Consider the following 23,447-nt stretch of genomic DNA (forward strand, 5'->3'; position numbering starts at 1 on the left):
AATTGCTTGAGATTAAATCTTCCCTCATGGAAAATTATATCCCAAGTGATTTTTCTGGTAAATTTTACCAAACATACAAATGGCAAAACAATAAACTTACACAAAATCTTTCAGAATAGCAAAACACACACACACACACACACACACACACACACACACACACACACACGGTATATGATTAGTATCCATACTTTCTTATTTAATAACTTATGACATCATACAACAAATAAAATATTGACATAAAAACAGATAAATCAATGGAAGTAGATAGAATCCACAAGTAAATAAGTCTAAATATCCCTTTAGTTAAGTTTACTGGATAAGTTGTAGATATGTGCAAAATATTTTTGATATATGTAAAATACTAACTTTGAACTTTACCTCATACCTTAAATATACATAAAATGTAATTATCTCAAAATGGCCCACAGACCTAAAATAGAAGAACTAAATCCCCTAAACAAAACCAGAAGATCTCAGTCACCTTGGATTTGACAAAGAGTTTGTGATTTCAAACAGAAAGTATGAAAACTCAGCAGATTAGAATTAAGTAAATTTTAAAATTTCATCAGTCAACTAGTTGTTAAAGATGTTAGTCATACACTGACCATGTGACCTAATCATTCCCACACTAGATTTTGCCCCATAGAAATAACAATGCACAGTCAGAGAAACTTGGACACGACTGTTGGTGATAACTTTATTAGTAGCATCCACAACTATTAGACAACAAAATTGTATATAAACAGGTGAGGGTATAAACAGATTGTGGTACATTTACATAACAAGATTCCACCCAGAAAATAAAGAAACGAACTACTGATACACAAATAAAAATCAATCTTCATAGTATCATTTTGAGAAAAAGAGCAAGACAGCACATGATTGTACATAACATGATTTCATTTGTACAAAATTCTAAAAAAATGTAAACAGTCTATATTGTAAAAATGTAAGCTAGTCTATAGAAAAGCAGATCTTAGGAACAAGGGTAGAAACATCAAGCAGTAAGAAGAACCGATTACAAAATGCACAAGGAAACATTGGGGGCGGGAGGGGGATGGATGTGCCTATTGATAGTGGAGATGGCTTCATGAGTATGCACAGGTCAAAACTTTGCAAGTTGTACACTTTCAATATACTCGGTCGGTTATATGTCAGTTGTAGCTATGGCCTTGGCTTTTCTTTTCCCTCTGTACTTGCATACTTGGGGGAAATGGCTTTATAGTCAGACAGGAGAGTTTGGATGCTACCTTTGCTCCTATAATGCAACCTTATGTAAATTACTTACAGTTTTGTGTCTCAGATTCTATTTTTATGTTAGTAAAATACTTTATATGAGAATAAGAATCTATGTATCCATGGCTGTGTGATGACATGTTTTATCCCTAAGCTCACTCCCATTACCCTCTCCTAAGTAGACACATTTCTTGTATTTCACATATGACTTTGATAAATATGCATTAAAGTATATACTTTTAAGTAATGGGATGGCATTGATAAAGTTCATTTCTCCTTTATGCTAAAACTTTAAGACCTATCATTATTATATCTCCCTATAGCAAGTTGCTTCTAACAGCTGTATTATTTTTCACATTATGTAACCACCAAGCTTAACTCATTAATTTCCCAAGATGAAAAATTCTTTGTCTAATTGTCTGTCTCAATATTTGTCTCCTGGAAGTTCTCTGGCACATAAAGCCTAAAGTGAGATGGCTGGGCCATAGGACAGCTATGAGTCATTTAGTAAGTAGAAATATTGCATTTTAATATAATCACATCTGTCATTTGTTAGCTTAGTTACTTAAAATACTTACCCTTGGTCATGTGCAGAAGTGCAACCTTTAACGATGTATTTTTCTTTCTTTTAGCTTTATGCTGTTACTTTGCTATCATCTAATCTATCTGGGGCCTGACTTCTTGTCTCCCATGGTACTGTAGAGGCATACACTTCTTCCCATGTAATGATCTGTGTTCCAAAACTCCCTTTTAAAGAGTTTGACTGTCTGTTGTGACTGGAGAGATGGTTCAGCAGTTAAGACCATTAGCTGCTCTTCCAGGGAACACTGGTTCAATTCCTAGCACCCACATGGCTGCCCACGGTTGTCTCTACCCCCAGTTTCAGGGGATCGGATACTCTCACACAGACATACATGCAGGGAAAACATCAATGCACATAAAATAAATTTAAATAAATTACTTAAAAAGGAGTTTGACTGTCTCCATTACATAAGCAATGCATCTTTATCATTCATCACTTGAATATTTTTATAGAAAGAAGAATGATCCTAGAAGAGCAATGAGCCAGAGTAATAAAAGTCAAGAGGTGTTTTTATCCAGCCTTCAGAACCACACATAAACAAGAAATATTAAACAATCTGGGTTTTTGGATTATGTATAGAGAAGGACTCTTCCTATGTCTATCAGATATAACAGATCCTTGCAATGTTTTCAATGTTTAATAGCAAAATAATTATTTTCATATAATATTATATAAATAAAATATTGTATATGTCACATCAAAACTATACTTCTGCAATAGTTTAAGATCATAGCGTACCTCCTATATGCAATTTTTTAAATTTTCCCAAAGTTTCCTGAAATGATTCAGAATACTTGATAAGTCATTTAACTAGCAAGATTTTTTGTAAGCAAGGAAAAAGGTATAAGCAAAAGTGGATCTGATTTATGGCAATTCAGTATTCTATACAAAGAAAATTCTCAGGGAAAAGAATGCCCTTGATTATCTGTTGAAAGTCCATACGTTTGCTAAGTTTAAATTTACATGTGGTGTGAAATCTTTCATGAAACTCAGGCGCTGTCTTTGTCTTTCTTGAGAGTTAAAAAAAAAAAAAACTATACCTCCATCCACAGAGTCCTTCTCACATGCAGCACTATCAGTGATGAACTGGAATGTGTATTTATTTTCCTTTGGATTTGGTAAGAAATTATTTTGGAATTTTATTGTTCTGTTACATTGTCCAATGATGTTGAACAGGAAACAGAAAATAAAATCAAACAACCTAGTATTTCTCTCAGAACCTTGAAACATGTGGTATCCTAAAATTCCTAACTGAAAGTCTACCATTACCTAGCACTAGTATTCAGACTACCTGTCTTTAATGCCTATAGATAGACTGGAATTTAGTAGCAGAATATCAAATTCAACCCACCTGCCAGCAGTTAAGCAATGCTCACCACACAGAGACTCCTTGACAGTGTTATCATATTGTTAATCTATAAGTCTACAAGGAGTTGATGGTCATTTTTTGTGTGTGTTGATCTTGGTGGAAGCTTGAGATAGTATTATCCACCATTAAGAAACAAAAAGAACTGAGTTTTGTTTTACAAATTATTTAGCTGATACACAGGAATTACCACAATTTACATGCTGGCATATTTTAGAATGTTTTTAGCCATTTTGATTTTGGGAACCAAAGAGCATTATTGGCAGATCATAGGGAACAAAGGGAGAGTATTGATCACCCAGGTAGGAAATACCAAGATGCAAATGAGCCACCCACTCTTGTTAGATGTGGACTCTTCTAAAGAGAGTTTGAGTAACAGCCAGAAGCCCCAAATTACGGCAAAATCACAACTACAGACCCATGTGGAAAGTAGATTCAAAGTAGGAATGTGTTGGAGACACGCAGGTGGCCTACAATGCATCCAGTGCCCAACACAAAACATGAGATTTTATGAACCGTGTATCAGCTTTGGGAACTGCAAACTATTAGTCATAGTTCTTTATGCCCCATGGCAGTGAATTGCTGCAAGTTTCACACTCTGATCACAGCACCAAAAAAAGCTACAAACTCCATCATGTAGCTCTGTGGACTAGGCACCAGAAGAGCTGACTACAGCACTCAGGGAATCTCAGGGACTCCTCTGACTACGGCCTGTGTTCATCCAGGTAGAGTTGTGGGAAAACTTCAAACACAATCCAGTTTGGCAACACAGACATGAAACAAGAAATGGATCAATGATTTGCATGTGGAGAACTCTGTGCTTTTCTACACAGAAGTTTCAAGAATTTTTTTTTCTATTGAATTTTTGTTGAAACAGGGCTATCACCAGGATCATTAATCTCATGTTACCTTGAGAATTTCTGAAATCCACATGTGTGACACTGAAGAGCTATTTTTTATATATATTTAAAATCTCCTGAGTTAAAAGAGCATTTTATATGGGAAAACACTAAGTAAGTTCAGAACTTCCTGACCAGACATAATTTTTGCTAGAACATTTTATAACATCTCTACGTTGTTTATTTAATAATTTAAGTCAGTATAGTATACCACTTTTGTTTATCAATCATGTATTTCTAATACTATCAAAAAGACTTTGTTTCTTCTAGCCATAAAATACTTTGAGAAACATTTTTATTAACTATAAAAAGGACAGTTTTCTGATCTACTTTAAAAAATATTTCTTTGCTAATAGCATGATTGAAACATGACCAATGTTGCTAGGAGATATTTAAAGCTAATTAAATCCATTAGCAGCAGCATAAAAGAGCCTCTATTCACCAGAAGAAGAAAGATAATAAATAAATTTGATTTTATGTAACAAAAAGCCTTTTACCTTTTGAAAAATATTTATATATGAACCTTTGATCAATTTAAAATCTAGTAAGTTTAATTTGCTATAAAAGAACAAAAGAAATGTAAACTTGAAATAACATCACAAATGTCAAATACAAGGTTATATCAGAATGAAGAATTCATGGCACAGTGTTTCCTCAAAAAAAGCATTTGATAAACAACAACATGGCTCAGGTAAGAATTAAAAATGAAATTTATAGTTATCTTGGCATGTGGACCTCATCTTCTATACTCCTATTAGATTTCTTGGAAATATACATGGATAAGCAGGAATGCATGCACATGAATATTTGTCAAATAACTTAATAAATGTGTTATGACTTACATTAAGGGGTGTCACTGGAACATCAGCAAAGAGTGTAAAATGCTCATATTTGTTTACTCAAATTTTACTCTAGACTGATGCTTACAGATGTAATTTCTCATGAAAACATTCGTCTCTCCCTGGAGAAATATGTTCAGTGTTTCCATTCCAAGTCTTCCTCTTGAAGCGACTGGGTCCAAATTACTCCCACTTCACCAGTGTGTGCAAAACCCTTCACCCCACCCACTGTACCCTCTCCCAGTATGGAGTTTGTAGGGCAGCATTCTGCTCTGCCTTCTAGTACACTTGTTTTGATGATCAGAATCAAGGGAACAGCATTCTCTTCCTGTTACATCCCCTCTACCTAGAATCCTTTTAGTTTGCTAAGTAAGACTGGACTATTTTATAGTCTTAATTCTGGAACCATCTCTTCTCTGGACTAGTTACACTGAAACTGATTCCACTAGAACAGACTTAACTGTTCTTGTCTAGGGTCCTTCCAGCACTGTGTTTGTGACAGTCATGATGACAACTGTGGTATCTTATCCATTAATGACATGTACCTGCTTTTCTGCCAGTGGCGATATCTTCATACCCTCCCATAGAGCCTGGCCCCAGGGCTGGACATCAAATAGCTGTTCCACATTTTTAAAAATTGGATGAGTAACTCCACAGACAAGATAATAGTGAGAAGTAGTGAGTATTGTAACTACTTATGTCACTGAGTGGATCCTTTCAGTGCTGGTGGGGGGGGGGTACGGGGAGAAAAGCAGGAAGTTAGTATAAAATGATATAAAATGATAAAGGCAAAGAAAATGTAGACAAAAGGGGCAAGAAAATGCCCCAAATCCAACCAACACCTCAATGCAGCTAACGTCATAAGAGAACTGAATCAAAGACAGGAACAATGCCAAGTAAAAAAGATTTTTTTCTTCCTGAATAATCAACGCTTTCTTGTTGAATGATATATTTTTGTATGTACTCTTTTAGGAGAGAGAGAATAATGGGAAGATATTATTAATAAAGGAAGGGCTGTGAGTAAGAAATCAATGAGTCCTCGTGATTCTCTTCAGGAAGGGTCTTTGGCTCATTTCATTACCACTCTGGTAAAAGTGGAAATGGCTATTACAAATAGTAACAAGGAAACATTCAGTGAGTCCCTGCCTCAAATCAAATTCTATGCCAGGAGGCTTTTAAAAAATGATCTCATTTTACTTGTCTGAGACTGATATCATGATCTCCATTTTCAGAGAAAGTTGAAGGTTGGAACGGGTGGCTAGTGGAGGCTGCAAAGTTAGTGGGGTGCTTTGGTCTAGCCAAGTTGGGGAGCTCTTTTGTAATCCTCCACTCTCTGCACCTTCCTCCTCTAGTGTTTGGCAAAACCACAACTCACCTATCACATCCAGTGAAAACTATTCTCATATTAAGAAACATCAGGGCGTTTCACATTTGCTAAATTGCACTTTGAGGATCCCTTTCATGTGGAGCTGGAGCATCTGGATATATTCTTTGGGCATCTGGTGGAAACCACGCTTAGGTAACTTGTTGTCATAGTAGTGGTGACTGACAGGTGTTTCTTCTACAGTCTTAGAGAAAGGCCAGAATCCATAGAGCTTCACATTTTCACACAATTCTACAGCGACACTTGCGATCATCAAGCCTGAGGACAGGCGGTATGCTGTCACCCCTTTAGTTCTCCAGAAGGTAGCAAGATGTCTCAGGTACATGGGATGGAAGAAGAGAACCTTTTGCCTAACTTTAGACTCTTTGAGAGTTTCGTAGACTTTAAAAGAGATGCCTGTGTTGGCCCTGTAGGAAAAGGCTGGCAGGAGAAGGAAGGCATCTCCATAGTTGGAAATATCCTCCAGAAACCTTGCTTTCTTCTCCTTCAAGTTCTTGTATCTGCCAAATTAAAAAAATCACAATCATAATCATAATATAATAATAATAATAATAATAATAATAATAATAATAATAATAATCAAAGCAATAATTTTGGTTGTGTGATGTTGAATATACATCTGGTCAAAAATGCAACCATTTATATCCATTATATTAAAAAGTCAAACCAATGACTTAGAAACATCAATCAAGTATCAAGTCAATATCAGTACCTGGTCTTCAATCCTTTTTCTTGATCTACAGAGATTATTAGTAGATGGACATTTATTCTATTATTTTATATTACAACCCAGAGACATTATCTAATGTTGCTTTGGCTTTTTAGTACCTTTAAACTTACTTATAACCAAATACCATGGCCTACATATATTTAAAGGTTATAAGCTATGCATCTATTATACATATTTAATCACCAAATAGCTTTGTTTAGAGAGTCTATGCCTGCTTGAAAATATACATGTATATATTCTGTTATAATTTCCTTCCCGATTTGGCCTATCACCCTCTTATGCTTCACATGACACCTCAGGAAGAACTCTTTCAAGTAAAGTTTTTTTTTAACAATTAGCTTTTGGAAGGCAGCTACACTGTTTAGTTTTCACTCAAATTCTAGAACAATTTGAAGAATCTATTCTATTACTAATTGTTAGCACTCTCTCTCTCTCCCTCTTTCTCTCTGTCTCTATTTGTGTTTGTTTTTAGTTTTTCAAGATAGAGTTTCCTGGCTGTCCCAGAACTCACTCTGTAGACCAGGCTGGCCTCAAACTCATAGACATCCACCTGCCTCTGCCTCCCGAACGCTGGGATTAAAGGTGTGTGCCACCACCTCCTGGCTAGCAGTCTCTTTTTGACAAGAAAAAATGGAGCAAAGTATATGTGGAATGTTTATGAACAAATCAACATTCTGCAGCAGTTACATCACAGAAGCCATGGGAAAGTACTCTGAATAACAAACTACAGAAATTGAAAGCCGGCAGTGCTTTGTCCGGCTATGAAGCCTTCCTCCCAAACTTTCATGATCAGTTTTAGCCAAAAAGCTAAAGTACCAAGGGGAAAAGTGTACATAACATGAAGACTCTGAAAGAAAATGGAAGAAACCGTGTCCCCTAGCTTTCAAGTTGAGGCGATAAATTCTCCTTTGATTAGAAACATGTAGCTCGGGACACTAGAAATACAGCTGAGTCATTCTTCGGATGAAACACAGTCTGGATGAGATGTCAGACTCTGCAGATGTGTTCTTTTGTGTGTTTCCCCAGAAGCTGGCTCAGCTGTGCGGCATGTCAGCCTCAGCAGGGGGAGAACTGTGTGAAGGGAAGTGTTCCGAGGAGTTATGCAACTTGCGGGCACTCACTTCAGTGTTATGATGCTGGGATTGACAGTCACAAGATTCGTTTTGCTTCCAACATCTTTACTAGCATTCCCTGTGATTGGGGGGAGGTTGCACCTGGAATAAGGAAAAAAAATATTTTCAAAATACAACCTATAAAAAGCAGATGTACACACACACACACACACACACACACACACACACACACACACACACACACACCACACATCTGATAACTGTTGTAATTGCAGAGGAAACCAATGCTGTTATGAGAACTTCAGATCCACCTGATGGCCACTGGAAAATATCAAGAAGTACTGGACTATAAGACGATGTTTCAACACTGTACAACATTTCATGTGATTTTAACATTTTCATTGGCATTTTTAAGTATCAAAACCAGATATGATAAATTATTTCTTGCCATGCTTCTGAAGGATTTCAAGGCTTTTTATTGAAATTGTGACTTAGATCAACTATACTGATTGATGGTGATTATATTCTCACAATGATCACTACAGACTGAAAGAATCCGAGACACTAAAAATACAGTGATAAAGTATCCCAGAAACAAAGCCTATATAGGAACACTAGTATCTTCTGATATCTAAATGGATACCTGTCACCTAATTAGGTTATTAATGAAGGAAATTTGTAGCAATTTTCATCCTGCTGTCCTAAACCTGGAATACTAATTTTCCATTGGAAAACCATGAAAGATATTAATTTTGGTATATTCTAATCACAGAAAAAAGGGAATATCTCTAAATTTCAGTTAGACCATCTTTTTTAAGGAGAGCAGAGTGTCTAAAAAAGCGCTGTGTACAGCTGACATCATCTGTAATATGGATGGGGCTGCAGGACTCTACTCCATGCCCTATGAAGCACAGTATTAATGAAATATGTACTTCTCACTTTGATATAAAATATACATCAGAAAAATGTACTCATTATAGATAGGAGGCCACAGAATGACCTTCACAGTGGCCTCCTGAAACAAGTCACAGACACACATTCTTTTGAAGAATCCCGAGTGGTTTTGCTGTTATTTGAGATAGGGTCTTACTTTGTAGCCCAGGCTGACTAGAGCTCACTCTGCAGCCCAGGTTGGCCTTAAACTCTCAAAGATCCTTCTGCCTCAGTCTCTCAACTGTTGAGATTACATGCATGAGCTCCCATACCAGGCTTAAAAGTGGTTTCTAACATAACTGGAGACTTCATGGGAAACATCAGGATGCACATTGTGTGTGTGCATCCTTTTATATGCATAGGTGTATAATATGTGAAATATTTATATAAAATGCATACACAGACGTAACAGTATAGATATAGCACACAATATAATATAGTTATGGCCATGTTTGTTCCTTATACACTTAATTTGTAGTTCTCAATGTTTGAAATGAAAACAAATGGGCAACTTATATGTGTGACCAGCAAGCATAGGCAAAGTAAGTACAGACTTAAAAACATAAATACATTTTAACGACACCAACCATATGTAGCCCTAATTTTGCTTCCAGTTTGAATGGGCAACTTCAGAAAAGAGTATGTTCAGAAAAATCCTATCGTCAGCTAAAGTAGAACCTGGAAACCCAGGCCTTGTCTTAAAGTTATCAATCAAATATCTGCTGAGACTTTTTCCTAGACTTTAAGCCTAAACTGTTCTTTCTATGGCTGCTATAAAGCAAATTAATGTTTTTGCATAATACTCACCACAGATGTTTGGGGAATTTTAAGTCTATAAAAAGCCAATTACATGAACCATAATTTGCCTTCATTGTGACTCCCCCACCACACACAAACACTGAGAATATGAACAATGGCTAACCCATTCCAATACTGGCCATGTCAACGTGAAACATAAAAATTATGAAAATTTTTCCGTCATGAATTCAATGAGTGTTCAGTAATTTCTGGACCATCCGATCGACCATTGTGTAATTACCTCCAATATAAATTACCAACATGAGAAGAAAGTGAGGGAGGAGCTATTTTTAACTTCATGTGTAGCTGTTGTTAATATGTAGAACAAGTAGCATCAAATCCATGGGGACCAAAGGGTCTCGATGTACAAAATTGATGCTCTCAGAGAGTAAGGATGCAGACATCTGCTGCTCCCTCTTTTAAGTCACACTACAGCTGGACAAATCAGTGATTATTAGCATGAGGCACACACAGAAACCAACTTTGTGTCTGTTTTCATAAACTACCTTGTATTCAGACAAAACTGCTTTATAAGTCTGGAATTGAGCAGATGCACAATATGAATTAATTTTCAAGCTGGAAAGCAGTGCTGTGTATGACTATAAAATGTCTAGATCAGCATCTTTCCTAGTGTTGCTGAAGAGTAAATGCCCTTGCAATGGTCTGTGAGAAGCAAGATCTTCCAGAACAGAGAAATGCTCCTCCTGGGAGTCTTTCCAAGGGAACCATGATACTCATCCCCAGGCTGAAGGCTCTTATAAACCCTGCAGTCCCAAACCTTTCACAGCATTTTCACAGTTTCTTCTTACATATCCTTATGGTACTGGTGTGACCGAGCTGAGGAACTCATGAGTTCGGTGACCTCCAGGAAAGTGTACCTGGGTAGCCTATAGATGCTAACAATACAATCCCAAAGACAGGCAAAACTTGACACATGTGTTTGTTTCCCTTTAAAACAGTCAAGAGCTCCTTGGTTTTCAAGAAGAAACCATCTTGACAAGACTCACCTAAAAACGAAGTCAGCTTTATCAATTTCTGCTCCACAGAGAGACTTGTTCAGAATTCCCCCATTGCCAACCACTGCACACTGGTTATAGGGGTAGTTCACAAAAGGCTGGGTCTAGTGGGAGAGAGCAGAAACCAATCATGACATATGATTGCTTAAAAATTAGAACCAAGGCTACAATGTGGCTACGGGGAAGAGATCTAATTCCCAGCACCCCCAAGAAAAAAGAAACCACAAGTATCATCAGCTGGATCCCAGAAACTTAACTCTTTATGTGTGGTTAGGAGAAGAAAAAAGAGAAAGAAAAAGAAACAGAAACACTTGGGGGGCGGGGCTTTAAAAAGCAGTACAGGGGCAAGAGGTATGACTCCTTAAATCGGAGTATCGGCTGTGAAAACAAGAAGAACTGAGTCCCAATCCTCAGCTCTCATGTCAAATCCAGAGACAGGTCTGCATCTAGCATGGGGTAGGAGGAGGCAGGGGCATCCTGGGAGCTCCCGTCTGCTGGCCAGCCAATCTAACTGAAACAGTGAGCTCTGAGTTCCCTAAGAGCCTGTCTCAGAACATAAGGTGGACAGCGATTGAGGAAGGCACCCAACTTCTGGTTTCTATGTGTATGAGTGCCCTCAGATAAGTGTGCACATACACTACATATAAACACACACACTATCTAGTTAATTAAATAAACAAATGCATAGCATTATGATCAACTTACTAGAATATAATTTAGAAAACATCATGTAAGTTTGTTTCATTTCTCTTGGGAGGGATAAACACTACATAAAATGTAATAAAACATAAGACTTAAAATAATATTATTGTATATAAACTAATATAATTTTTTTTTTGGTTTCTACAGAGTTTCTCTGTATAACAGCCCTGGCTATCCTGAAACTTGCCCAATGGACCAGGCTGACCTCAAACTCACGGAGATCTGCCTGCATCTACCTCCTGAATGCTGGGATTAAAGGCTTGCGTCACCACCACCCAGTTTAATATAATGTTTCTGTTGAAGCTATTTTACCAAGTAATCCAGGCTGGCTTCAGTATCACTATGAAGCTGAGGGTGGCCTAGGGTGTCTGATCCTCCTGCCCCTACCTTCCATGAACATACCATACCTCTTACTACAGAGAATAATTAAAGAAAAATGGGAAAATCCCATATTGTGTCTTTCCAACAAACAGGAGCAGTTCAGAATTAAAAAGAGAGAAAACAAAGAAGTTAGAAAATAGCATTAAATCTTTTATTTTGATGTGTAGAATTAAAGATAATTCATCAAAACTTTCTTTACTTCACTAATCCTCAGACATGCAGGCTCAGTGAAGTGTTTGGATTTATGCTGGCCAATCCTACAGATGGCCACCAGTATGCTTTGGGGATCCTCTAGAATGGCATTTTTTTTCTCATTTCCTCCCAGGACTTACCCATTTTGTTTACCCTAAAACATTGCCCATTTCCCCCACATCTTCCACATGTAAAATCAAACGTTGTCATTCAATGGTACCTGTTTTCCTTGCTGCTCTAGTTCCCTTGACATAATAAAGTGTCCTAGGCCCTGCACTTACATCTCACAGTGAGGAGGTCTGTTTGTCCCTCACATCGGAATGTACATCCTTGAGAGCAGAGCACACATTTCTTCATTTTTTGTTTCCCCTCATCTCTCACCCCAGAGCTAGAATAACACAGTGCTCATAGTGTGTTTTCTATAAGCACTTGCTGGTCCAGTGCCTCAGCCATCGTACAGTCCCAGTTGCGTGTTAGAGCTGGCTCATTCAACATCACAAAAGATGAGTGGGCAACACTCAGCAGTTCTGTGAGCCGGCAGTTAAATCACCAGGAACACGAAATTGGCCATGATGTTAGTATCTAAACCACAGAGTATGAGAAAGGCTACAACACCAAGGCACCCTTCTCCCCAGAGCCAAGACACTGCCACTGCTGGCAAGATCCTAGGACTGCTGTGGTTCTGAGCTCCTCAGAGTGCTGACAGACCCCTGAGTCAAGATCACAGCCACTTGCTCCTGATATTGCATCTGGGAGATGCCCAACAAGCACATAGAGCTTTCAGTAAGCTTGTCTTTACATTTTAATTGCCACATTACATTTATTGTATGAGAGGCATTGTTCCACATGTACAACTTACTAGCAGATTTAACTCATACAACCCCACTGTGTGAGCATTTTACAGATGGGAAAGTAGAGGAGCAAGCTGAAGCAACAGCTCTACACAGGCAGAACCAGGCTACGACCCAGTTAGGCTGCTCCAAGCCGCTGCCCAGCCCACAGTTTCTTACTAGCCAGTGGATTAACATGTTTATGAGGCAGTTCATGCCCCTCTAGCCAGAAGGTCCCGTATTGTGTCTGGCTTTTAAATGAATGCTTCCCAGATAGTGAAAGCTATTTCTCATCTTCAAAATTCAAGCCCAGGATGACTCCAGAGTTTTTACTCTATGGTTTCTCAATAAATTCTGAATTTTATAGACAGGGTGGAATGCAATAATGCAAATATGCTCTTTATGGCACAATAGAAAAGATTACTAAGGGAAACACATCTCAAATTAAGTCCTCAAAATAATGACTGTTTTCTCCGGTTTCTTGGTCAATTGGGAAGAAACAGCCGTATGTTTGGGGAGCTCGTGTTCAGTAGGAGCTGAAATAAATTACAAACCTCAGTATCCCCTAAAATAAACCAGCATTTAGAGGCAGTATTTCACATTTTTTTTTTGATAGAAGGGTTTTATGACAAGCTGCTCTGCATCCGGTGGTCCTAGGAGCTGTGGGCACAGAGGAACAAGGGAGACCATGTGGACCATGGGAAGGAGGGTAGGAAGGAGGTCCATCCTAGCCATGGAAGGGGACAGTGGAAACAACACAAGGTGACATCATTTTACCCAGGTCACCCAGCAGAATTTCTTGTTTGCCAACTAAAAACAAACAACAACAAAAAAATCAGGATAATGCGAAATGAGTTCAGTTGTTAATATACAGACTTATCAACTTTTATTGTCTTCTTTTCAGGATGCGGTGTGAAAGGCATACACAGTGGCATCTCTGAACTGGGTGGCAGAAAGCAAAGTAAATGCCTGCAAAATGTGCCTGGATGGAGAGATGCTGCTTACACGACTCTCCCAGGCTTCCCACGAACAGAGAAACACCTAGGTACTAGCATGATTTCATTTACTGTTAGTTTCAATAGCATCATAGAAATGTTTTATAAGGATCTTGTTTTTGCTTTGGATTTTTTTTTTTGTCTGTTTTTGTGGTTAGGGGATGAATTTCAGAACCTTGCATCTATTGTGCAAGAGTTCTGCTACTAAGCTATATGGAGCTCCACTTCTTGGTGTTTGGAGATAGTCTCATTTTGTAGCCCAGGCTGTCCTCAAACTCAGGATCATCTTGCCAACGCCTCCCAAGTACAAGAATTACATGCATAAACTACCAAATTTAACTAAGATTTTTTTGTAAACTTTTTTGTTTGTTTGTTTGTTTGTTTTTGTTTTTCCGAGACAGGGTTTCTCTGTGTCGTTTTGGTGCCTGTCCTGAATCTTGCTCTGTAGACCAGGCTGGCCTCGAACTCACAGAGATCCGCCTGGCTCTGCCTCCCAGTGCTGGGATTAAAGGCGTGTGCCACCACCCGGCCATAAACTTTCTTGAGGTTCGCATATTTAGAACAAACTGCATTCTTTTGTTAATCATTTAAAAACATCAGATTTGTCTTTATTTGAAAATATTTTCTGTTTTATGAGACACCTTTCTGTCCTTTTCATCTAGAAAATTTGCCGTATTTTGTCTATCATTTTCTAGTTATTTCTCATTTATTCTCAACAAATTATTCTTTCTCTGAATTGTGACACAAAACTATTGAAATTTTACATGAGCCACAATAAACTAGTTTTGAGAAGTCAAACATCTAACAAAGGGGGAATTAATTATGAAGCCTGTCTACAGATAGCAAGCTGCATAGATGATACAGTGATCCCATCTCATCATATCAATTTGGCCTAACTGATTTTAAATGTCATTTTAAAAAAGACACCTGTGAATTTATGATCATAAGGTATGAAATGTTTCTCATGACAAAAACTCCCTCAATTCTGTACTTATATTAATGAAAATTACATTTTCCCACTGTGCCAAGCAGCAGAGTACATGTCACTTACTCATGTTTATTTACAGACATGTAGTGAGTGTGTATATGCACTGGGAAATGTTCTAGGAGCTTGGAATACAGCAGTGACCACAGCAGACCATAAACTTTGTCTTGTGGATATCACATGAACTGACCATGAACTCCTATGTTGTCACGTCACAAAGGTAAACCACATAAGCCTCTTGTACAAGGATGGCCTTAGCCATCCAAAATGACAACCCAAAGAATCTGATCCTCAGGGAAATGTGGTAGTCACCTCCCCAGCCCCAGTCAATATAGCTCTGAAACACCATGTCTCAGCTCATTCACTTAAGAGTCAGGGGTAGCTGGGTAGGGCTGAAAGAACTTGTCATTCATGATATAAACCCTCTTCTTAGGGAGCCACCCTGCATTCAGAATTGCTTCCATAGGGACTCAGGGTGTAGCTCAGTGGTAGAGTCCTTGCCAAGCATGGGCAAAGTCCTGGGTTCAGTCTCAAGGAGATAAAATATAAAATTAAAAGAACTGGCCAGGAGGCAGTGGCGCACACCTTTAATCCCAGCACTCGCGAGGCAAAGCCAGGCAGATCTATGTGAGTTTGAGGCCAGCCTGGTCTACAGAACAAGCTCCAGGACAGGCACCAAAACTACACAGAGAAACCCTGTCTCGAAAAACCAAAATAAATAAATAAATAAATAAATAAACAAACAAATAAATAAATGAACTGAATTCTGCAACAGGCCCACCATTCTACATGAACCATATGCCATAACATTATACGGCAGCTTTAAAATGACTCATTCATTCCTGCAGGTTACAACCTCACAGCATCCTTACTCACCACTGGGAACATGTGGAAAAGGTTCTCTCGAATGGGGATTTGCCTCTTGTTTTCCACCTCATAGCTCATGTTAGTGCCCAGTGGAGTGTTATTCTGGGAAACCACGAAGCTCTGAACTGCGTCACAACAGGAAGCCAGCTTTGCTCTACAAGGGATGAGAAGGGAAGGCAGATGAGGAATACGACGGTGGCCCCAAACATGGCCGTGACAGTGGATGCAGCTAACGCGGATTCGGGCTGTTGCGTTTCACAAGGAAGACAAGCCGGGCACCGACGTGACATCACTCCTCCGCAGCCCTGGGTGGGGGCATGGTGACGGGTGGGGTGCACACCCTCAGGGAGAAGCCCGCTTCACAGAGGTAACAGCTCTGAACACAACAGTTGCAGAGATGAAAAGCTTCCTTGCAGTGAGATTGCCGAGAGAAACAGAGAAATAAGAGACTCCATCCCAGCAGTCCCCTTAACCACTGTCAGGCTTTGGGAGGTTTCAACTGTCCAACAGAAACTCTGCTCCAAGATAGTTTCAAGAGGGCAAGCCCATTTCATACGACTTTAGTACGAAACATTGTTACGGTTGCGTTTTCATTTTTTATTTTTTACATTTTATTTGCATATGTACGGGTGTTCTATTTGCATGTGTGTTTGGACCCCATCTGCATACAGTACTGGCAGAGGCCAGGAGGGGGCATCAGGTCCCCTGGAACTGAAGTTACAGAAGGTTGTGAGTAGCCATGTGGGTACTGAGAATCAAACCTGGGTCCCCGGTAGAGCAGCCAGCACTCTTAAGCACTGGGCCAGCACTCTAGCCCCAGATTTTTGTTTTTTGTTTGTTTGTTTGGTTTTTTTTTTAATTTATTTTAATTTATAGAATGGATAAACAAAATGTTGTTTGTTTTTTTTAACTTTTACTCTTTTCTCATACTTTACATCCCTACCATGGTTTTCTCTCCCTCTACTCCTCCCAGGCCCTCCCCCCTCCTTCTCTCTCCCAGATCAACTCCTCCTCTGTTTCCCTTAAAAAAAAAAAAAAGAGCAGGCCTCCCAGGGATACCAACTGAACATGGCCTAATAAGATACAATAAGACCAGCACAAACCTTCATATCACAGCTGGCTGTGGCAAGCCAGTAAGGGGAAAAGGGTCCCAAGCACAAGCAAAAGGAGTCAGAGACACCCCCATTCCCATTGTGGGGAGCCCCACAAGAACACCAGGTTATACAACCATAAGGTATATGCAGAGGACCTAGCTCAGACCCAGACAGGGTCTGTGATTGTCACTTCTGTCTCTGTGAGCCGCTATGAATCCGGCTTAGTTGATTCTGTGGCCTGTGTTCTCATGGTGTCCTCAACCCCTGTGGCCACTACAATCCTTCCTCCCCATCTTCTTCCGGGTTCTCCTGACTCCACCTAGTGTTAGTTAGGCTGTGGGTCTCTGCATCTGCTCCTGGCAGTTGCTGGATAACACCGTTATGACAATTGTCTAGCCTCATTCTTAACTGTATTTTATCATGAGTTACTATTGTTAATCTCTTACTGTGTCTAACTTATAAACAAAACACATATGTGTACAATACTGTTCATATGTAATATATATAAACAATGTGTCTATACATACATATATACTATGTATATTCAATAAGTACTGTGTATATACCAAATATTCCATGTATATGTACATATATGATATATATTACATATACAATACTATATTATATAGTCTCTATATACATATCTATTATTCATATACTATATATACACACATAACATACATATATATTATTCACGTAGGTATACGATAATATATTTGAGGTCCAGCACTATCTGGGGTTTCAGACAGGCACAGGCTGGGTGGGATCTAAAATGGATCTCTCAAGGATAACAGTTGAAAATATTATACCACTGTTTTATAATAGGCCTGCCTGAGCTCCTCCCAACCCACCCCTGTCCCTTGGGACTTGACCTTGTGGTGAGGACTCAGGGTCCTCCTAGTTCTTTCCCACAGACCCCTTCAGCCCTTTCTTCTAGCCCATCTCCATTCCTTTGTGACTTCCCCACCAACCCACAGAATCACTCTCTAACAAGGTTCCACAGCAGCCACCCTTGGCTGGGACTGAGAGCAGAATACCCACCCATCAAGGTGAAACCAGGTATCTACATCAAGATATACCACAACTCCAGATGCCTAGATCCCAGGCCAGAAACACAAAAATGAACAGCCAAGACAACATGCCTCCCCCAGAAACACACTAGCTAAGAGTGGTGGCCGAGGGTGCAGAGCAGTCCTGCATGGTGGCAGGGGGTCAGCCACAAAGGGATGATGGTGGGCTAGGAAGAATGGCTGAAAGGGGCTGCAGGGAAAATCTAGGGGACCATGAGGCCTACTGTAACAGGCCCTGAGAAAAGCAACTTAGCTGAAACATAAGGTAAGTACGTCAAAATAGCAATTATGAGTATGTTCAAGGACTTTAGAGTGGATATGTATAAAGGCCTTAATGAAGATCAAGAAAACACAGTTGGGGGAGATAATGAAAATAGTACAAGAAATGAAAGTAGAACTTAACAGTTGTTGTGTAATAGTTATAAGAATATGAAAACTAAGTTAAGTAGCATTACAGTCACCTAAGCAATAATGTATAACCATTTATTTGAGAACAATCGAGAGGTATAGGGATTTTTGGGTGGAACAAATTCAAGGTGGCCATTGCTAGTAGAAATCCCAGAAAGATGTCAATTACTATCCAATTTAGAAGTCCTGGTTATTATAACACAGCCCAGTGTCAAAATTTCATAACTTATATGTTGTTTATGCATTTCTTTGGGGATGTAGATGGCAAAGCATTTCTTAATAATTATTCCAGGATTAATCAACCTTAAAGACGGGGGACACTTCTATTTATACAACTAAGCTATCTCCTTGCTGAGATCTGTTTTCTCTGTTCATTTTCTTAGGAACTCTTAAAGTAACTGAACACTGAAATCAAGCAAACCAATTAACCTTTCAACCTTGTGAGCATCTACAGGATTTCCTCTACCTTTTGTATTTCCCGAAGAAATACCCATTTTTCATTACTTCCGTCACCTCATCACTCTTGAAATTGGTCCTTTTTCCATATTACTTATGAAATATGTATGTAGTCGGAACCACACACTGCAGAAAAGGCATGTCTCTACAGTGGGACCTGGCTGTGGTGAGAGTCGTTGTAACTGGTCTCTTCCAGTCCTACATTTTCATTGTTGGGTCTTGGTTCTAAAGGGCACACTTTTAGACACATTCCTACTGAGTTTTGTGCTTTTGAAGTAACACAATGCTCTAATATGTTGTGCTCATTTAAAATTCCCTCCTTCTGAATTCCACTAATTCTCCGAGTATGGAAAGTAAAGGTAATGTCTTTTGTACCCATGGTCAAGGTTTTTCTTTTTTTTTTTTTTTCCATTCTTTTGGTTTTTTGAGACAGGGTTTCTCTGTGTAGCTTTGCGCCTGTCCTGGAACTTACTTTGTAGGCCAAGCTGGCTTCGAACTCACAGAGATCTGCCTACCTCTGTCTCCCGAGGGCTGGGATTAAAGGCGGGCACAACCACCGCCCGGCGGCGGTCAAGGCTTTTCTACAACACTCATCTGGTAACCTGCTTCATAAAAATGCTATACTCTTCTTAGTTGATTTCTGTTAGCTGCTTATTATTTTCTGTCCCTTAGGATCTAACATTTCTAGAAGATAGTTCACCGAGATAACCAAACCAAACAAGACAATGAAAACAAGGGAAATAAAAATACTAAGTAGTTTTTGATTCCTTTGTCACTCTGCAAACTCAAAACTTCATATGTACTTAAAACTTTAAATGTCTCCTTAATCCACTATCCTAAGAAAGGGCAATATAATAAATTCTCATTTACTTTCGACAAGGAACTTATTAAAGAATTCAGTGCTTACAAGAATACTACAAAACCACAGATGTTAGTCAGAATTCCCCATTAGTGATTTTTTTTATATTAATAGGTATTTCTGTAATTATACTATTTAAGTGTATTATAATAACATTTTTAAACTTAGAGGAAAGTTGGAAGTTGAAAAATGAGTACCCACCAGCTAGAGTCTACAATTAACTCTTTACTAAACATACACTATTGTATCTCTGTCTGTCCATTTTGACTGTTGTAGCTGTTTCCATCAATCTAAACTGCAGGTCTTATTATGATTCAACTTTCAACACCTTCCAACTCCAGCGGTGTGGTGGTTTGAATAGGAATGGCCACCATAGACTCATGTGTTTGAATGCTTGGCCCATAGGGAGTGGCACTATTGGGAAGTGTGGCCTTGTTGGAGTAGCTATGGCCTTGTTTGAGGAAGTGTGTCACTGTGGAGGCAGGGTTTGAGGTCTCCTATTCTCGAACTACACCCAGTAAGGCACACAGACTCCTGTTGAATGTTTGACCCATAAGGGGTGGGACTGTTAGGAGGTGTGGCCTTGTTAAAGGAAGTGTGTCACTGTGGAGGTGGGCTTTGAGGTCTCCTATGCTCAAACTACATCCACTGTAGCACACAAACACCTCCTGTTGCCTGTGGATCAAGATGTAGAACTCTCAGCTCCTTCTCTAGTGCCATGTCTGCCTGCATGTCACCATGCTTCCCACCCTGATGATAATGGACTAAACCTCTGAACCTGTAAGCCAGCCTCAATTAAATGTTTTCCTTTATAAGAGTTGCTATGGCCATTGTGTCTTTTCACAGTAATAAAACTCTAAGACAAGTGGCAACCACTTCTGTGGTAATTTTTCACTTTCTACTGGTTCTACTATTAGAGAATACAAACTCTGTATATGCTCTTGTGTAAGATTTCTTCCCACTCAGCAATGTGTGTTTTTCTTCTCCTTTCTGCAGTGGTATTCTGTTTCATGTGTGTACCAAATTTGTTTAGCCATTGATCTTACATTCTTTAGGAAATCACAATAAAAATGATCATCATTAGATGCATGGTGCATGGTAACTTAGTGGTACATTCCTCTAAGCCAAGCAATCAGGAGAATGGAGAGTTCAAAGCCAGCCTGAGTTGCATAGTCAAGCCTTGTTTCAAAACAAAAACAAAACAAAGAAAAAGCCCAGTATAAATATCTAATGATGCAAAATGCTCTCCTAGAAAATACCAACATAACAGAATAACATTTCCATGCCTCCCTTTAGGCTTATAGGATTTACAAACCCCTCATGGTCTATAAGAGAATGATAACCAAGCATCCTTTGCTTGACCCCAGCTTGTCTATGCAGAAGAGAAGCATCCAGAGGTAGCACTAAACTAAGCTGCTTGTAATCATGAAGGGAACCAGAAGGCAAACAAAACAAAGCAAAACAACAACAAAGAAACTGTTATTCCATTCCCATCCACCTAAAAAAAAAGTCAGTCCTGATCAGGGGTGATTTGAAGTCAAGCATGTGTCAAGATAGGCTTGCTAATTTTTCCTTTCCTGTGAAAAGTGGAAACAGAGACTATTGCTGATGTTAAGTAGAACATCACTTCTGGGCTACTTACCATCTGCCATGAGAGATTTCACAGCCTTCTACAGTAAACGTCAAGATTCATGAGCCACACACCTGTAAACCCTGTGTACTTTCCTGAGCATTTACAGACACATGCTATCCCACTCAGGTCCCACAGCTGAAAGGGTGGCAGACAATATTATTATATCCATTTTAGACCTAAGAAAACTGGAGTTGATTGTTGCAGAATATTTGTGTACATGGTGATGATGTGCCTTTGCCAAGGCACCTTCTGATTGGTTTAATAAAGAGCTGAATGGCCAATAGCTAGTCAGGAAGAGGTTAGGAGTACTTCAGAGGAGAGAGAGAACTCTGGGAAGAAGAAAGGTGGAGACACCAGCGAGACTCGAAATGAGTCAGACGCACAGTACAGAGGAGAGGTAACTGAGCCATGTGGCAGAATGTAGATTAATAGAAGCAGATTAATTTGAGTTATAAGAGCTAGTTGAGAAAAAGCCTAAGCTAAGGCCAAGCTTTCATAATTAATAACAAATCTCCATGTCATTATTTGGGGGCTGGCAATCCAAAGACAGTCCAACAAGAACGCATGCTGCAGTTGATATAGAAGCGAGCCAAGCACTCTGGCTTAGCCCTGCAATCCCAGCACCCAGGCGGCTATGACAGAAGATTAGACAGTCCAAGCCTAGCCTGGCTATGTGGTAGGTTTGAGGCCAGCATGGGCTACACAGTAAAATCTTGGAGAGGAAAAAGGAAGAAGAGAGGGAGAAGAAGGGAAGAGACCAAGAAGTGTAGATTGCAAGCAACTGAAGCTATCTGATGATATTCTCTCCAGTGTAGCAGAACATATAGAAATTCGGGAGAAATGCTGCCTTCTTATGCTTCCTGGATTAAGCATCTTCTTTGAGGGACATATTTCAAAGCATTACCATGGGGAGACAGGTACTCACAAACTCATGCTGGCCGCAGTTTACCTTGCTACATGCTTATCCAGGCATGCCTTATAGGCCACTGTACAGCTTCTGCATATTAAATGCCCCAAACTCTCTGTATATAACTGCAACACTTGAGTTCTAGTTTCACATGGAGAAGGTACAAAGGCCCGTATAAAACTGTCAGGTGACCCTGTCACTGTGCCCTACACTCTTGCTGGGTGCCACCTACAGCCACTTTCTCCATACAAAATTTAAAGAAAAGAGAGCATGCTGCCCTCCCCACCTGGAGCACGTGAGTTTCCAGAAGTCAGGAAAGGTCCATCATGAGTTCCTCAGCAGAATTTTGCCCTGGGAAACCCAGCCGAACATGTATAGCCTTGATCTCTAAAGATGGAATCTAAAAATGTAAAAACTTATCTTTCCTTCTCAGATGGCCTCATATATACTTTTGAGAAAAGAATGTATGTTTTCAAGATGGTTGAGATGCCTTTTCCTCTCCATCAGAGGTGCTGCTTCCTTCCCTCTTATTTTATTTTGCTGTATTTTATTATATTATTTGTACAGAATCCGAAACAAAATTCTCCTTTGGTTCTAAGAGGAATACTGCTTGGGTTCCCCGTGGAAGGTTAATCACTCCTTAGGGCTGACGGTGGGCAGGACAGTACAGGACAGTCTGCATACTAATGACCTTCCAGCTGGGCCCAAGGCTCCCAGGGTTCCCTTCTGTTTACTGCTCTGTGAGATTCCCTAATGAGATGTGGGCCACTTAGGGTGAGAGAAAGGATGCAGGCCCCTTCTAGGTCTTAAAAAAAAGCTACATTCCCAGGATTCACTCCTTCTCTATAATTCTAATGAGAGTCTTAAAAGGGGTGGTGGTGGTTTAAATTATAATGATCCAAACAAATGCAGAAGATTTATTATTTACCACTCTAACCATTGATAACTAATAATCCAATTTCATTTTGCCCTCACCTAGGGCAAGCAATCCTCCACCTGCCTCTCTCCTGTTTATTTTCTCTACTTTTCTTACTAAAAAAAAGATTTAAAAAAATTTTTTTTAATCTATGGATGTCTGTGTGCCTGCTGTTTTGCAAGCAAAGACTAGAAGAGAGGTTGATCTGCTGGAACTGGAGTTACAGAAGGTTGTGAGCTGCCATGTGGAAACTGGGAACCACATGAGTCCTCTGCAAGAGCAGCAAGACCTC

The 23,447-nt window shown here is 39.4% G+C and overlaps 1 protein-coding gene across 2 annotated transcripts in view; it reads right to left on the reverse strand.

The window, feature by feature from the left end:
• Positions 1-672: 672 nt before the first annotated feature.
• Positions 673-23,447, reverse strand: part of St8sia6 (ST8 alpha-N-acetyl-neuraminide alpha-2,8-sialyltransferase 6) — a 144,124-nt gene continuing 121,349 nt past the window's right edge. Inside the window, exons 5-9 of one of the 2 annotated variants that reach the window (XM_052726828.1) lie at positions 15,822-15,966; positions 10,852-10,964; positions 8,162-8,254; positions 6,302-6,810; positions 673-5,649 (exon numbers count right to left, since the gene is read on the reverse strand). In XM_052726828.1, coding sequence (XP_052582788.1) covers positions 6,342-6,810; positions 8,162-8,254; positions 10,852-10,964; positions 15,822-15,966 — 820 coding nt within the window. In that variant the 3' untranslated portion in view covers positions 673-5,649; positions 6,302-6,341. Of the gene's footprint in view, positions 6,811-8,161; positions 8,255-10,851; positions 10,965-15,821; positions 15,967-23,447 lie in introns of both variants that reach the window. The other variant, XM_052726827.1, reaches the window with a different exon arrangement.

The sequence above is a fragment of the Peromyscus californicus genome, unplaced genomic scaffold (assembly GCF_007827085.1).
Source record: "Peromyscus californicus insignis strain IS unplaced genomic scaffold, ASM782708v3 Scaffold_8__1_contigs__length_139910024, whole genome shotgun sequence".
Classification (NCBI taxonomy): Eukaryota; Metazoa; Chordata; class Mammalia; order Rodentia; family Cricetidae; genus Peromyscus; species Peromyscus californicus.